This window comes from Pseudorca crassidens, chromosome 1 (genome assembly GCF_039906515.1).
Source record: "Pseudorca crassidens isolate mPseCra1 chromosome 1, mPseCra1.hap1, whole genome shotgun sequence".
In the NCBI taxonomy this organism is placed as follows: Eukaryota; Metazoa; Chordata; class Mammalia; order Artiodactyla; family Delphinidae; genus Pseudorca; species Pseudorca crassidens.
The window spans coordinates 121,107,173-121,123,384 of NC_090296.1; the positions used below are offsets into that span (position 1 = coordinate 121,107,173).

The following is a 16,212-nucleotide window of genomic DNA, read 5'->3' on the forward strand; positions in this document are numbered from 1 at the left end:
GGATTTCCACCCTGGAGGCTGCACCTTGGCTCACATCTTTAGGGCTCTGACTTTAACCCCTAGCCCGAGGGGAGATTCCAACACTGCAAAGCATGCACCCTAGGCCTGGCCCATCTCATCCTGATAGCATCCCCAGCATCTGCTCGACTGGCCTGCACAATCTCTAGCTCCTGCACTGCTGTGGCTGGACAGCGCCTCCTCTGGCCCCTCAGGCAGGGGCAGTAGGTGCTGCCAGGTTGCCGGTCAGGCCCTCCTGGGCCCCCATGTGCAGCAGGGGGGTCCCCAAGGAGTGGTGTCCTTACCTCCCTGATCTGAGCGAGGGGCAGTGGAGCAAGCTGCCGCGATCTCCGGAACTCAAGCTGCTGTGGGGGACAAAGTGAAGCAGTGACCCAGGGACAGCTCCCATTCGACGGGAGTGGCTTCTTTGCCCACTCCACTCAGGACTCCCCACCTGGAAAACACTGGAATCTGGGTTGGGTTGCACTGACCACAATGCACGTCCAGTGCCTTGGTGCTTACCAACTGCTTTCACATTCCCCATTTTGTCACATTCCCCATAGCCCCCAATGAGGTAGGCGAAGACTACCAGACCTATTTTATAGACGAGGTAGATAGGCTCAGAGAGGCAAATGGATTCGCTCAAGGTCACACTGCTGCTAGAGAGCAGAGCCAGGTATAACCTGGAAACCACATGCTCATGGTGGGCAGAGTGGCACAGGCTCTGTGACTTTGGGCCAGTTACTTAACCTCTCTGAACCTCAGTCTTCTCATGTGAAAAATAGGGATAGTGATAGTTCCTATCTTGTTGGGTTATTGTGAAGATTAAATGAGATAATGCTGTAAAACGACCTCGGCATAGTAGTCGCATAGGGACCTACTCAATGAATGTGAGCAATGACTGTGGTTATTATCCCAAGAATACTCAGACGCTGTCCCTGTGTAGGCCACGGCCCAGATGAAGCCCTGTTGTTACCTCTAGGCTCCCATCTTGTCTCTGTTGGTGTCATTCAAGACTTGCTAAGCTGGGCTCAGGGTCCCAGTGTGGAGAAGCAGGGACAGAGTAGGGCCACTGGCCTCCTCTCCAGGGCTGCCTGCCTGGTGAAGGGGGCCGGGAGCCTGTCTATGGCTCTGATTCACAGCCCCACGGCGGTGGCTGCCTGCTTTCTCATGTGGACCTCAGGTCTGCTCAGGGCCAAGCAGGGGCTGACTGAGATTCTGCCCTGAGTCTTTGATCCCTAGAGGTCAAGGCTGAGCACGGGAGCTGAAAGGATCAGGAGTGGTCTAGGCTCTCCAAACAAATCTCGGCCCAGTTCAGCCTGGCCCTCCAGGGTCTGTGGAAGCCCAGTTTCCCAGCATGGAGGCCCGCACATGGGAAGAGCTTGTTCCTTCTCTGTGTGCTGGGCAACCCTGAGACGGGAGGAGGGTGGGATTGTATATATCCAGCTAAGTTTGCCTTGGGGAAGCAGAGGCAAAAGTCAGCCTCAGAGTAAAAGGCACGGGGGTGTGAGTGATCCTGGGCCCAGCTGGAGTGACGCCACCCCCAGGCCCTCGGTCCTGCAGTCTCCTGCGAATTACACCCACCGTTAGCCCTGGGCTTGGACACTGCTGCTTGAGAGCCTGCCTCCTACTCACGAATCCCCTTCAGGACAGGGCCCAGGCCGGCGGCCGGACTCCACCCCCGTGCTCTGGGGTCTGCAAGACGAGTCCCAGGTAAGACCTTCCCCACCTCACCTACACACTTTTGGACACCCTCTTCAGGAGCCCTGCCATGAGAAGGTAGGGAGGGTAGTTCTGGCCACACTTCCTGAGACCTAAGAGGTGAGTAGGCATCTCTGTGTCTAAGATGAGCTCTGTGAAAGCTTTGGGGCCTGTGGGGCCGGATCCTTAGCATTTTAAAATTTTATTATGACTGCGTTTGTTTAAATATATATATATTTATAGCTCTATGTGCCCACCGCCCCCCGGCTCCCTCCCCGGCCCCTAGTTTTTCCCCTTGGCTTTCTGTCTGGTGGCCATGTAGGGCAGCACCGTCTGAGTGCTCTTGTCTGACACCGTTTGGGTGCTGCTGTTTCTTGTGACCCTTCGGGTCTGCTCGGGGGCCAAGGTGGGGTCTGAGCGGCGGCCAGTCAGTGGAGAGCGCCTCGGCTTGTAGGGAGCCGGGGAGGGCTTGAGGGGGCCCGCGTGGGCCTCTGTGTGGGGAGGCTCCGGGGACAGGCCCACCTCCTCCTCGCCGTCCCCCTCCTCGTCGTCACAGCATAGAGCATGGTAGAGCACTTTGTCGCTGAATCGCACCCTCTCCCGTGTGCCCGGGGTCCGCTGGGGCAGCTGGCCCTTCACAGGGCCAGCGCTGAAGGCCTCCTCGCTGGAGGAGTCCGGGGTCTCCACCCGGGGCCCGTTGGGGATGGGCACGCTGCCATTCATGAGCCGGTAGTCAGGGCCAGCCCCTGGCCGGGTCGACTCGGGGCCGTCCACGGAGTCTGAGGGGGTGGAGATGTCCAGGAAGGAGCAGAACTCCCAGCTATCCGAGAGGATGTCAGCTGTCATAAAGTCCAGGTGGCCCAGGTCAAAGGGGCCGCCCACGCCCACCTTGTCGCTGCTGGAGGTGCTGCTAACGGTGGCTGTGGTCCAGTCATCCGGCTCCAGTTCGAAGTCAAAGTCCGAGGTTAGCTTATCGATCTGGCTCACCACCTGGCCGGGGAAGGGGAGAGGAGCGAGTGAGAGGGGCCAGGCAGCGGCCAGCACCACCTAGGTGTGAGTGTGCCCCGTCCCACCCTACTACACCCCCCGGCTGATGACCCTACGGGACACGACTGGACTTGAGGTCACCGCTTTGTTTGCCCTGTTGAGGGCCCAAACTGGACAGGGTGAACAGAGCTGGTTCCGGCCATTCCCCTGGTTCCACTCCTCAGTGCCTTTGGGGGAAGGGGGATGCCTTCCAGCCCTGCACCCCGTCCATTCACACGTCCCTCTGCCCCAAAGCCAGCTGCTCTTCTGGGGGCAGCCCTGGTGCTCAGAGCTTGATCTTCCTTTGGTTGACAGGGGGCCATTTAAAAAGAGCTGAGAGACGCCAGCAAGGCCACTCAGTGGTAGGATGAGCAGCCCACCCACCCTTGGAGAGGAAATGATACATGGTAACTGCAAAGAAGGCTCTGCCCAGGCTTTCTGAAGCATCCTGGACCAGCCCCTGCAGTGGGTCAGCGAGCGCCCCCCATGGGTCTCTACCACCCCATCCCTACATAGCCCTGGAGCCTCCTCCATCCTCCCCTTCCCTGCCTCTTGATGAGTGAAGATCAGTCCTGGTTTGATGGGGAAGGGATAAAGCAAGCATTATTTGGTAAGCGATAAGAAAACCATCCATCCTGGGCCCAGAACTGCTGGTTAAGTGCCCGCAGGGGCTACAGAGGTCACTGCACCCACCTGCCCCGCACGAGTTGAAGCCCCGTTTCATGCAGGAGGCCCTGCCTCAGGACAACCCTTGCCTAGGCCACTGTCAGCACAGACATCAGCAATGAAGACAGTGAGGCAGAAAGAGAGACCCAGTCAGACATAGGGAGAGGACAGAGCAAGGGGAGGAGAGGAGATTCAGGCCAAAATCCAAACCAGTACAACAACAAAAGCAAAGCGGAGGGACCAAGAGACCCACAGACAAAGACATAGGCAGTGAGTCATCAGGCCCAGGAGCTAGCTCCCAGCCCTCTCCAGTGCTCTTTCCCTGGAGTCAGAGAGGTCAGTTAATTCATTAACTAATGAAGTCCCTAATTCAACAAACGTTTACTGAAGATGACTGCTGTCCGGGGGTGTGCTAGGTGTTCAGCAAGGAGTCCGGGTGGTGAGTGCCTCAAAGTGCAAGTGGAAAGCAAGGGCAAAGATGATGGGTCAGGAGGAGTCTGGCTCGGTGAGACGTCTACTGCGTCAGGAGTTGGGAGCTCTGACGCTGGCAACCTGGTCGGTCCTTTTCCCTCTCTAGGTCTCAGTTTCTCAATCTGTAAATGGGCAGTTGGGTGACTAGTTTATCTCCAAACTTCCTTCCATCTCTGAGATTCTAGGACTCTTGTATTTAGAGGAGTGACTTGAGAAACTGTTTTGGGGTGTCAATGCCTAGGGATGCCCACTTCCCACAGCCCCCGACCAGGGATGGAAGGAACACTCAGCTGAGGCCTATGGAAGAGCTGGGGGAGTCAAGACAGCTGGGCTCCTGATTCGGCTTAGACATCAAATGCTCTGTGTCTTTGAGTAACTCACATAACCTCTCTGGACTTCAATTTCACTCACCACCAAGTGGGTATGATAATCTCAGGCCTGCCAACCTCACCAGAGCTTCCTGAGGAACAATGAGAAGGCAGTAAAAGGGCTTTGTGGGGGCTCTGGTGATAAAAGTGATATCATCTCCCATCTCTGAGCACCTACTGTGTGTCAGGCTTTCCACCCACGAGATCATCATCTCCTGAATTTAGGGATGATGGACCAGAGGCACCAGTCACGGGGGACCTGAGATTCCCGCCTCTGCCGGCCCTGCAACACCACACACGGCTGAGGTGCTGCCACGATTTCTGGGCTTGGACAGGCAATGGGGATAGGGCTCTACCCTCCGGTCTGACCACCCCAGTCCCCCACCCTAGAATGACTCCCCCACTTCAGAGAAGCTCGCATCCCCCTTAAACCCTTGCTTAACCCAAGCCCCACCTGAGAGCTGGTGGGAGCCCTGGCCTAGAGTAGGGGCTCTCAAACCCGGGTGCGCATCAACTCCCCAGAGTTTCCGATTCAGTAGGTCCCAGTGGGGCTCAAGAGGTGCATGTCTAACAAGCTTCCAGGTGATGCTGCTGCTGCCGCTGTTGGTACCAGGAACAGAATTTGAGGACCACTGGCCTAGGGGACTGGGGATTTAAGCTGGTGAAAAATAGCTCCCCAGGGCATGGCCGCCCTGGGGAGAGGCCCTGTGCCCCTGGGACAACCACACGCTCTAATTAGACTCCGCTGCCGAGAGTCTGCTGCTGTCTGAGGGTGGGAGGATGATGGTAGGAATCTGGAGTTACATGACTCGGCTGTGAACTCACAGGGTTGCCTGTAGCCAGGCCAGGCCCCGAAGCTGGGCTCCTAATCCCCTGTGAGGAAGATGCAGGGTCCACGGGGCAGGAGCCCTAGAGCCTCAGGCCTGGACACTCTTCCCGCCCAAGAAGACCTTGCCGGCCACCTGCTCAGGAGGCCTTCACGTTCAGGCCCTTCCCCTTCTCCATTAGAATGCCCCTCTCTGTTTCCATCCTGGGAGAGTGGAGGGAAGGAAGGGAGGGAGGTCTGGACTCAAGTCCCAAGTCTGCCCCATCTTGGCTAAGAGACTTGAGAGGCAGGTGATTTCCCTCTCCATGTCTCATTTCCTCCCCTGTAAAATAGGAGGACACACCTCTACTCGCCAAACGTTGGGGATTCAACAGATAGGAATGTGCTTTAAACTGCAGAGTCTGCATAGCCAAGCACTTAAGAATCTGGGCTCTGCATCCGGGCCTGGGGACCCAGATTGTATGCAGGGCCCGGGTCAGTCCACAAACCCTGCTGCCCGTCCCTGGTGCCTCATTTCATGGGGCCGGTTAGGAGGGCAGGAATAGGGTAGGCCCCAGGCTACCTACCTCTCTGCTTTGGCTGTCTTGAAATCTATGATTTCTCTCTGAGATTTAATAATCATTTTGCCTACATGTAATTTGGGATTGTCTTGGAGTGCAGGGAAATAATTATATACACAAAAGGAAAGAGACGGGGAGAGAGAGAATGGAACCACAGAAATCACAGAACCATAGAACCTTGAAGCCAGGAGGGACTGGAGACACTGCTGAGACCACTCTTCCCATTGTGCTTGCTGACGGGGACTAGAAGGGGCTGAGCTGAGACTAGAAGTCAGGGGTCAAGGATGGGAATCACCTGCTCTACAGGGAGCAAGAGTGAGCACTAGAGAGGAAGGGCAGGGCTAAGGGCTGTGGCAAAACCTGCTGGGGGCCTCAGGCCCTGTCCCAAGGGTGTCTACAACCTCTGTCCTGGCCACAGCCTCAGCTGCACCCCCCGCCCCGAACACTGCACCCATCCAGTCTCCCCACTGACAGCCGCTTCCTGTCCAGCTCCTGCTGCACCCAGGGAACTTTCTAATCAACCTGCAGGAACACATCACCTCTCTGCTTCCAGCACTTCACTGCTCCCCAAACTCCTGAGCCTCCCAAACACAACCCCACAGCAAATCTGGTCACAGGCCCTGTTCTCTCCAGCAAGCAGCCTCCTCCCTGCCAGGCCTGCCCCCTCACCTGCCCAATTCACTCCACCGAGCTCACTTGTGCCTCTGGGCCGCACCTGGAATGCCTTCTTTCTTTCCCACTCGTTCCCTCTCACTTCCATAAGGAAGTCTTCCCTGACCCCCAGTTGAGGACAGGTCCCCTGTGAAAGGCCCTGAAAGTACCCTGCACCTCTCCTTATTTTCCAGTAGTTATCACTGCTACCGTTTTGTGTGCAGATGTTATAAGGTCGTTGATGTCTCTCTCCTCACTAGACAGGAAGCCCCATGAAGGGCAGGACAGGATCTGTCTTGCCCACCATTGCATCCCAAGTTTGGCACAGGGATTAGCACATTCTTTACAAATATAGCTTTTCAATGAGTGGATGAGTTGAGACAGAGGGCTTAATAAAACCACTTGGGGCTTCTTTTTCGAGAGAAAGTTCCATGGGCCTGGACACTCCAACACTGCCCGCCCTAGCCCGCCCTCCAGCCGTGGGTGAGACCCCTCTCCAAAGAAAGCACGTCTGTGTTCCCTAAGGCCCCAGGACTGAGGACCCGGGAGCCCCAGAACCTGTTTATCTCCTCCCCCTTCACCTCTGGCCCCTTCAACTCCCTTGACAAGCTGCTACCTCCTTCCCTCCCTCCCAGCTCCCTGGGCAGCTGGTTACATAACTGGGGATTCTGCATTATTTATGACCACTGATTATTTTTTAATTCTTGATTACGTTATTTATTGTCTTCCTGGAGGGCTGTGGAGCTGGGGAAGGGGTGGCGGGGAGCGAGTTGACCGTGCGTGATTCATGATTTTCATCCTGCAAGTTGGCATAATTGGTCGGGGAGTTTCTTGAATCTGTCTGGAGGAGGAGAACGCAAAGGGAAAAGGGAGGAAAGGAAGGCGAGAAAAAACAAAATAATAGGAAAAACTCCGCACAATTCTTGCTGAGCTGCGGGTGACGGAGCTGACCCACTTTGGCACAGCTCTGTGGTCCCTAGCCTCTCCGGCTCCAGCTGCTTCCTGGCGGGGACACATTTATCTCATGCCTGAACGGCCCTTGGCTTTCCTTGCCGCCTCACATGCAGCGCCTTGCCGAGGTGACCGCACAGTCGCCACCGGGCCTGCTCCCCATGAAAATTGGGTGGAGGGATCCTCCACCACCGCCCCTGGCTGTGAAATGTTTGTGCCCACCCCTCCATCCTCCTGAGGTGTTCGGACCTAGGTGGGCAACTGTGCCCTTAAGTTATGTCCTACTCAAGAGTCAGTGATGATGTGAGAGACACCGGCCGATCAACACAAGAGACGGTTTTGAGTCTCCATGCTGAGCGATATCTTGGGGAGGGGACAACCAAGGAGGAACCTGCTCAAGGTAAGCTCAAAGGCCAAAGGCAAGCCCCTTATCCCTGGCCTTGGGGGCTCCCAGTTGATAGGAAACAGGGAGAGCAGCGGGGAGGCAGACTCCCACCCCGAAACACAACCAGGAGATTCCTGGAGAGCGTGTGGGATTCTCACTGAGGACAAAATCCAAATTCCACACTGTAGCCTGCGAGGGCTCTGTGTCATCTGACTCCCTGCTCCCTCTTTGACTTCCTGCTTTTCTCCTAGTTCACTCCACTTCAGCTGCACTGGCTTCCTTGCTGATCCTGAACACGCTGAGCCCATTTCTTCCCCAGGATCTTTGCACAGGCTGTTTCCACTGCCAGGAAGGCTCATCCCCTAAATACCACCCTCACTTCCTTTGGTTCTCTGTTCAAAAGCCGTCTTATTGGAAACCCCCTTCATAACCCCATATCACTGTCATTCTCTATTCCCTTTCCTTGCTGCAAGAGGATGGGACTGCCTACTGCATGCAGGAGGTACTAAATGGTACCAGCCAGGAGGTCAGGGTCCTGGCTTTGACCTCCCTGATGATGGCTAAGAAGCTGATGTGACTCCAAAAGAACAAAGCCATACACGGAGTGAGGCGCTGGCCAGTGCTAGAATATTTCATTAATAATATCTAACAGATATGGAGTGAGTTTTGTGCCCATCACTGTGCTAAGTACTTTATATATAATATCACATTTAATTCTCACAACAAACCTGGGGCTGGGGGATGGGGTGGGGGGTGTAAAATGTGTTATCCTCATTTACATGGGAAAACAGAAGCACAGAAAGGTAAAGAAATTTTCCCAAGTTCACACAGCTAGGTAGGGGGCAGATCTTGGATTTGAACCAGAGACATCTGGCTGTGGAGCCCATGCTCTTAGCCCGTAGGCTGTGCTGTGTCTCCAAATTAAGAGCCACAGAATTCTGAGGAGCTTAGAGAGCCTGCCGGGATTGGCCTGGCATCCTGGAGTATTGGGGAACCTAGGAGAGATGAGGGCTAATTAATGATTGACCGTCATATCCCTCTGCAGCACAATTTTAGCTTTCAAAGCATTTACATTCCTCACCTCACTTAGTCCATTAAACTACTTTTCCCATTCATGGGACAGAACTTGTTCCTCATCGCCTGGGAGGCCAATGGCAGAGCTATAGCAGGGGTTTGGAAGGGTAGGGGAGGTATGGGACAGGAAACTCCAAATCCTTTAGGGGTGTGAGTAGGTGTTGGCCCCCTTACCGCATGCCAGACCCTGATGAAACCCTAAGATCACACTGAGGTGAGAATGATCGTCATCCCCATCTCAGAGGAGCAGACTGAGGCTCAGGGGCCTGGGAAGGGAGTGCATTGGTGTCCCTCGTCTTTCTACGAACTTCAGGCTGTACGCTCAAGAGGGTAAGGAGAGTCTGCCATGATCAGTGGTGTCTGGGGCTGGGGAAGGGAGCAGCAGAGAGAGGAGAATGACAGAGGGGACACAGCTAAGCCCTTCCTCTCTGCTGGCCTTGCTCCTTCATCAAGCATCCTGTGCTACTCCCCAGCAGTCTTGCACGTGAATCTTGTCTTCACATCTAAGTGCTTTGCGCACCCTGGCATGAGAACCCCATTGGTGAGCCCTGAGCTGGTACTGCCCGGGGAGTGGGGTGTGATGAGGGAAAAGTGTCTGCCACCCTCTCGACTTTGGGCCCATCCATACCCCCAAGGGACAATGCCTTACTAAGCTACTGAGAAGGAGCGCCTGACAGATCCAGCTTTACGGCCCCCGTGGAGGACCAAGATGGCAGGTTCCAGGGAGCAGGGGGACTGAAACCCTTTACTCCAAACCAGAGCTTGGCGCCCCCCACTCAGTAACCGCATTCCTGATGAATCCCATCCAACAGGAAGTCAGTTATGGCATCTACTCTTCTGTCTGGGCTTCCCAGAGCCTCACCTGCTTTCTACAACACTTCCTCTGCCCATCACCGCATGTCCAGACCCTGCCTGGGGGATGGGGGAGCTCTGAGGCCTGGTGACCCCTCCCAGCTGGGTGCCATTGGCAGCGGGCAGGCTGTGGCATACGGGGTAGACTCTGGTTGCCATAGCAACCTGCCAAAGTCTTGGGTGGAGGCACATGGCCTACAGGGTGTGTGGGGGGAGGGGACTCATCTCTCCCTGTCCTAGCTCAGGCCTCTAGGCTGCAAATCCTGGGAATCTGAAGCTCTGCTGTTCGAGACATGGGAGTAGGTGAGTGTGTGTGCTGGGAAGGGACATCTAAAAGATCTGCACATGAATCCTAGCACTTCTGAGCTCCCTGCTTCACCCCTAAAGGGTGCTCCTCAGAGCATCACAGCATGAGCATAAGGTATCACCTCTAGAAGACCCCTGTCAAAATGCAAAGATATCAATTAGCCCACCTGCTGAAGCCCCAGAATAGGCAGCAGGAACCTGAGTTCTAGGCTTCGTTCTGCCACTGGTAGGCTGTGTGACCTTGGACAAGCCCCTATCCCTCTCTGGCCTCAGTTTCTTCAACAGCAAACAAACAGGGATGGTCTGGATGACCTGTGAGATGCCTTCAAGCTCTGGATGGCTATTTGGGGAGGGGTGGCAGGTGCCTGGAAGATGCTCAGTTGGGAGTAGGCTCTGAGCTTATTGAAGCTGCCTCCCAGGCTTAGAGTCAATCCTGGCTCCTTCTGGGCAGGCTTGCTGGGGCATAGGTCCCATGCCCCTGCCCAAGACTGAGACTCTGGACAGTTCCCATGGTCCTGATAGAACCACAGAGCATCTGAAATAAGATGAGGGTGGAGAGAGTCAAAGAGGGGACTGTAGTCCTCTGGACCAATGAGGTTGGGAGAGGAGGGGTTGCTCAGGGGCATCTGGCCTTTGACCTCCAAACTGTATTCTCAAAGATGTTCAGTCCAGACCATGGCCAGCCCAGTCCATGGGAAGAAGCACCACACCTCTCTACCTGCAGCAATAGCCATTCCCACCTCCTGAGAAAGGACTTCCTAGTACGTTCCTCCATGAGGCTGCCTCTGGGCAGAGGGGCTGCCCTGTCCAACCCCTGCTTCTGTCCCAGCATTTCCACAACCCCCTGTACTCCGAACATGACTCCCTTCCAACACCCTCTGCTCCTTGGCTCTCAGGCCAGGCTAGAATGCCACTTTCCCAGTCAGGATTTGGTCCACCATCACCCCCTCTCCCCAGCCTTCCTAGCGCCCCCATCTTCCCCACACAGCTGGCTGGGGAGAGCTCAAGCCCATAACTCCAGTTCAATCACTCTCCCTGCCATCTCTGCAGGGACCCTGGTTACAAGGAGTTGAAATTTGGCTAAAGCCCACCTGGCTGGCATAACGGCACCCAGCAGGCAGATTTAGGCCAGCGGCTCAGAACGCTGGTCATGCATGTTGGGCTCGAACACAGCCCAGGGGGCAGGGCTGAGGACATGTGTACCTCATTACCCTGGTGACGTGGGAAGCAGTAATTAAACCGGGCTCCGCTTAGAGAGACAGAGAGGGACACATATCCCAGGATCTCTCACTGACTTTTCAGCCTTGGCAAAAAAACATTCAGAACTGTGGGACGGGGATACATACCTTCAGAGGAGATTCCTGCTCCTGCCAATGTACTGATATCCACTAGCAGGCCCCTAGACCCATTCCCACCTCAGGGCAGGGAAGACATAGCTGGCTTTAATTTTTCCAGGATCAAGGGTTCTAAGTATCTGTGTGATCTCTGGGGAATGCTCTGAGCTGGGCCTTGAGCAGCGGAGACTGCCTCAGTAGAGCCATCCACACTCTCCCAGGGCCCTTTATAAGCCAGTCAGAGTCTGGGAGGCAGATGGTGGGGTCAAAGGTCAGCTTGGGTCCCAGAAGAATGTCTTCCACTAAGAGGATGCCGTGGGATTCAGTCCTTACTGGGCACCGTGCGGCTCTGAACCATGGGCCCACAACACGCTGCCCAAGCAGTCTCAGGATCACTGAGGCCCCGCCAGCCCTGGGGTACGGTGAGATCTTCAGCGAAGCAGATTTGGGGAAAGAAGAACAAGGAGAAGGAAGTACCCAGCACAGTGACCCAGGTGCGCACAGCTTTGAGCACGCGCGCGCGCACACACACACACACACACACACACACACACACACACACTTAAACACATACGTGTGAGTACGTTTCCTGGGCTAGGCCCAGGAAAACCGGTCTAGGGGCTGCCTGGCCCCTCACTTACCTCCCTTAGCTCCTTGGCCACCTCCTTGAGCTCCCGCAGGATGTCCTCCAGCTGCCCAATGACCATCTTCATGCGCTGTCGAATCCGCTCCCGCTCGCCACCACTGCTGGGGTCGTCACTGGGCTGCCCGAGGTCCGGGGTGCCCCGAATGTTCATCCTTTACCACGTGGCTGCAGGCCTGCCCATACTCCCCCCAGCCGGGCACACGCTGCGTCTGCCTCCACGGAGCCCCCCTCAGCTGGGCAGAGCTCCACATCTTAACGGCCCCCTAGCCCACCCTGGCCCTGGGTGGCCCTCACCCAGCCCCTGCCCCCTGCCACCCCGCCTCCTCTACCTCTGGGTGGGGAATGGGACACCCAGAGGGAGACAGAGTCTGACCAAGGGGGGTCAAGGTGAGGACACAGGAGAGCAGGGGGAGGGGCCTTGGGTCTCAGGAGTGGCCTCTAGGACTTGAAGTGCCTGTGGGTATGCTGAGCTGGACACAGAGGCAGGGGGATGACTCTGCAGGGACTATGGGTAAGAGATGCCCTTGGGATGGGCGGAAGGCAGCAGTAATACCCTCACAACTCCTAGGAAATTGCAAAGGCAGAGGTCTCGAGATGCAACTGACACCTGCAGAGGGATGGTGGCTGGGGTCTTCCGGATGTGAAGGGGGCTCCAGATGTGGGTGGCTCTGGGAAGGGAGCCGGATTGGAGGAGGGCAGCCCCCTGCAGAGAGAGCGAGCCTGGCGTCAGCCCTCCCAGGTTGCAGCACCCGCCGGCAACGGCAACGCTGCTGCCTTCCTCCTCACCCCAGCCTGCACCTTTGCTCGCTGGGGAATTGGTTTTATTTATTTATTTTTTTTGTAGGGAGGGATGATGGAGGCAGATGCTCTATAGCACAGCCCCTCCCCAAAGGGAAAACAGGAGCCCCTGCTTTAGAAGCCGAAGTCCTCAGCCTGCGATGGGGCACCCTGCCCTGGCTCTCCCCAACGCCCCCCCACCCCAGTCAGGCCAGGCCCCGCTGGTTCACTGGAGGGCCTCTCCAGACATCCATCCTCCCTCCTAGTGCCCCCGGGGTGCCCTCGTTCCCCGCTGGACCTTCCCTTCCCCTGCCCCGCCTTCCGTGAGAACCCCCTCTCCGCTCCCGGACTCACCAAGGCGGGGAGTGGGGGCACTGGCCTTCCTTCCGCGCAGCGTCGGGGGCCAAGTCCCAAGGCGAGGTTGGGGGGCCCCCAAGGCTCCCTAGGGCGGGCTTCTCTCTCTGGACCCTTCGGTCCTTGGCCTCAAGGAGGTCCTCAGAGCCGCCACTGGAGACATCTGGACGGTGGGAGGGGGCGGGGCCTCCACGCTCCAAGGAAGAGGCCGGGAAAAATCTCTCCCAACCCCCGCCGGGCTCTGGTGGGGAATGAGCAAGGGTCCGGCGGGTCCGGCGGGTCCGGGGCTCTGAGGCCACAGGTGAACCGGGCACAGGGCGACCGAGGCGACGCCGGTCCGGTCCCAGCACGCAAGCCAAAGTCTGAGGGATCGGAGGGCGCCGGGATCCCTTCAGCCCACGCCCGGCATTCCCGGGGCTCGGCACCGTCCTGAATTCGCTCTGTCCAGTCCAGATCGGCCGGCTCCGGTCTCTGCCGGGGTCTGCCCTGCCCTGCCCGGAGTGAGCTGGCACCCGTGGGCGCCCGGGGCGCGCTCAGCCCGGACCCCGAATGACCGCGCTCCGGCACCTGCGGCGTCCGGAGCGGCCGCGAGGGTCCGCTCAGTCTAGCCCCGGGGTCCTCCGGGGCGACAACGCTCTCGCGGCTCAGTCCACGGTCGGAAAGGTCCGGAATCGCCGGGCCCCGGGGGGAGGGGCGGTGTTGGCCTCGGGGACCAGGTCCCCGCCGGGCCGGGCCGAGGGAGAGCGGGGCAGGGGGCCCGGCCGGGCTGGGTCTGGCGGCCGGGCGCGGGCGGGAGCGGCGCCGGGTGGAGGAGAGGAGGCGAGAAGAGCAAGAGGAGGAGGCGAGGCGAGGCGAGACGAGGGGAGGGAGCGCGCGGCGGGCCCGGCGGGCCGGGGCGCACGGGGCTCGCAGCCTCCTCTCCGCTCCGCCGCCTCCCGCCCGCTGGCCCTCGGCTCGCAGCCTGGCCAGTCCCCGGGCGCCCGGTTGTGCCGGTGGGGCCACCGGGCGCCGGGTCGGGCTGGGCCTCCCTCGGCCGCCTCGCCCCGCCCTGCCCCGCCGGGCTCCGCGGGCCTGGGCCCGCTTCCCGAGCGCCGCGCCGCCCGCGCCCCGGCCGCCCCCGGCCCGGCCCGCCCCGCCGCCCCCCGCCGGACTGGCCGCCCGGGCGGGCGCTGGCTCCCTCAACGGCCGCCCGGCTTGCTCGGCTCCTCTCTCCTCGGCGCTGTCAGGGAAGGGGCCGGCCCCGCGCGCCGGGAGGGAGCTTTTAAAGCGACACACACGCCTCCCAGCGCCGAGCGCCGAGCGCGCGAGCCGCGGGGTCTCGCCACCCCGGTGACTGGGAAACGTCCAGCGCTTGCGGGGCTGGAGGCGGGCTCGCCGGGGCGCACTCCTGTTGACCTCGGGGCGCGGAAGGGCAGCGGGTTAGGGGCTTACTCAATTCCTTCCTACCTTTCCATCAGCCCCCATTGCCCCTTCCCCCACTGCGGTGCGCCCCGGGCTTCCCTTTTGGCTAAATTTCCCGCATCCAGGCCCTCCCCCTTACCCCATCATACCTCAAACTACTCCCAGACGTTGCCTTAAGTCAGATTCATTAAGAAAATAGAATACTGACAACCTTTACTGAGCACCTACTGTGTGCCAGGCTCTGGGCTGGATGGGGCCGGAGTTGGAGATTCTGCAGATGACAGGAATGCATTAGACACAGGTCACTTTGTTTAGTTATTCATCCATTTACTCAACATTTATTCAGCACCTTCCGTGTACCAGACCCCACGCTAGACTCTGGCGTCTCGGGAAGGAAAAGCAACACTTCAGGAAGCTCACAGCTTGTGAGGACACTGCTGAGTAAACTCAGGGGCGGTAAACGCAGGGCAAAGGCAAGTTCCAGAAGCAATGATAGGGGAGGGGGAGGGTGGGAGCAACCCAGGCCAGGGGCTGGCAAGCTCTCCTTGAGACAAGCCCTGAGCTGAATCTCAAAGGATAAGTAGGAGTTACCCAGGTGACTGTCAGTGTGGGGGAAGTGTCGGTGAGCATTCCAGGCAGGGAGGAGGGTGAGAGCAGAGGCTCAGAAGCAGAAGTGAAGGGGGGCGGGGGGTTGAACCAACTGTGGCCTTTTAGAGATAACCATTTTGACAGCTCTGTGGAAAGTGGATTTGAGGAAGACCAGATCCCGAGAGACCCAGAGGCCATGGTTAGAAGCTTGGATTTTATCCTGAGGTAGAGGGAAGCTATGGTGTTAGGGAGGAACCCGGTCCTGCTCACCTCTCAGGAGAGCCCTCTGGGGCTTTGAGGATGATGGGTCTTGGGGCACGGACACTGGCAGGAGACCAGTTAGGAGGCTATTACAAGAATCGAGCTGAGAGAGGAGGGGCCTGCATGGCAGTAGGGATGGAGAGGAGGCGATGTTTTGAGAAATAATTTAGTAGAACATGGGAGGACTTGGAGACTGGTTGAACTTGGAGAGGGAGTGGGAGTCCAGGATGCCTCTGCTTATAGCTTGAGAGACTGGGAGATGGTTGTGCTACCCACTGACTTAGAAGAACAGGTGTGGGGTGAAGATGAGGCATCTAATTTGGGACAGGTGGAGATATTCTGAAGACAGTTGAGTATATGACCTATGCCTGGGCTTGAGAGTATTTTTTTTTTTAAATCATCATTAGAGGGGCTGAAATTAACCAGGAAGCCTGTTTACACCAGTAACAAAAGCAGTAGGTCAGGCTGGAGCCTTGGAAAATAGTCCCTGAGAAAGATGGAGCTGGAGTGGTCAGGGAAGTAGAAGAACCAGGAGAGTGGGCGTCATGCAGACTCAGGAGAGGATTTGGAGGAAGCAAGTGCTCCACAGTGTCAAAGGCTGCAGAGAGCAGCTGTGAGAGAAGGAATGGAAAGTATCTATTGTCCTGGTATTAGGAAGCCAGTGGTGGTGTGGCAGGGGCAGGGTTTTTTGTTTTTTTTGTTTTTGGAGGGTTTTTTGGTGGGGAGAAGGTGGGATGAGGCAGGTTGTTGGGCACTGAGGGCTGAGTGGTTGGTGAGAAATAGGAATTAGTGAGTATAGGTGACATTGTCAAAAGTTCAGATGACAAGGGAGTAAAGATCTTGAACTACAGGCAGATGAAGGGTCAAGGGAGGTGGGGCTGGATGGTGGTTCGAGGCTGACCCACAGGGGGCTTAATTTCAGGGATGGTGATGTGTCATGGGTACTAACGGTTTCACTTGTTCTCCTAGTTCTCTCAGAGGTATGTTCACAGGGGTCCTCTGGAGGCACTGGGTCCT

General features: G+C 57.5%; 1 protein-coding gene across 1 annotated transcript; it reads right to left on the reverse strand.

Moving 5' to 3' along the window:
• Window positions 1-1,884: 1,884 nt before the first annotated feature.
• Window positions 1,885-13,971, reverse strand: INSYN1 (inhibitory synaptic factor 1). Its single transcript, XM_067753064.1, has 3 exons — window positions 12,946-13,971; window positions 11,810-12,517; window positions 1,885-2,688 (listed from the first exon to the last, which is right to left on the reverse strand). Exons 2-3 carry the CDS (start codon window positions 11,963-11,965, stop codon window positions 1,981-1,983), a joined length of 864 nt encoding a protein of 287 aa, XP_067609165.1. The 5' UTR covers window positions 11,966-12,517; window positions 12,946-13,971; the 3' UTR covers window positions 1,885-1,980.
• Between the last annotated feature and the right edge of the window lie 2,241 nt (window positions 13,972-16,212).

What these genes read in the sequence shown, in the direction of transcription:
- INSYN1 (XM_067753064.1), bottom strand. Translation starts at nt 11,965, where the DNA reads ATGAACATTCGGGGCACCCCGGACCTCGGGCAGCCCAGTGACGACCCC. An exon ending in TGGCCAAGGAGCTAAGGGAG is followed by an intron (nt 2,689 to 11,809) that starts GTAAGTGAGGGG and finishes TTCCCCGGCCAG; the next exon opens with GTGGTGAGCCAGATCGATAA.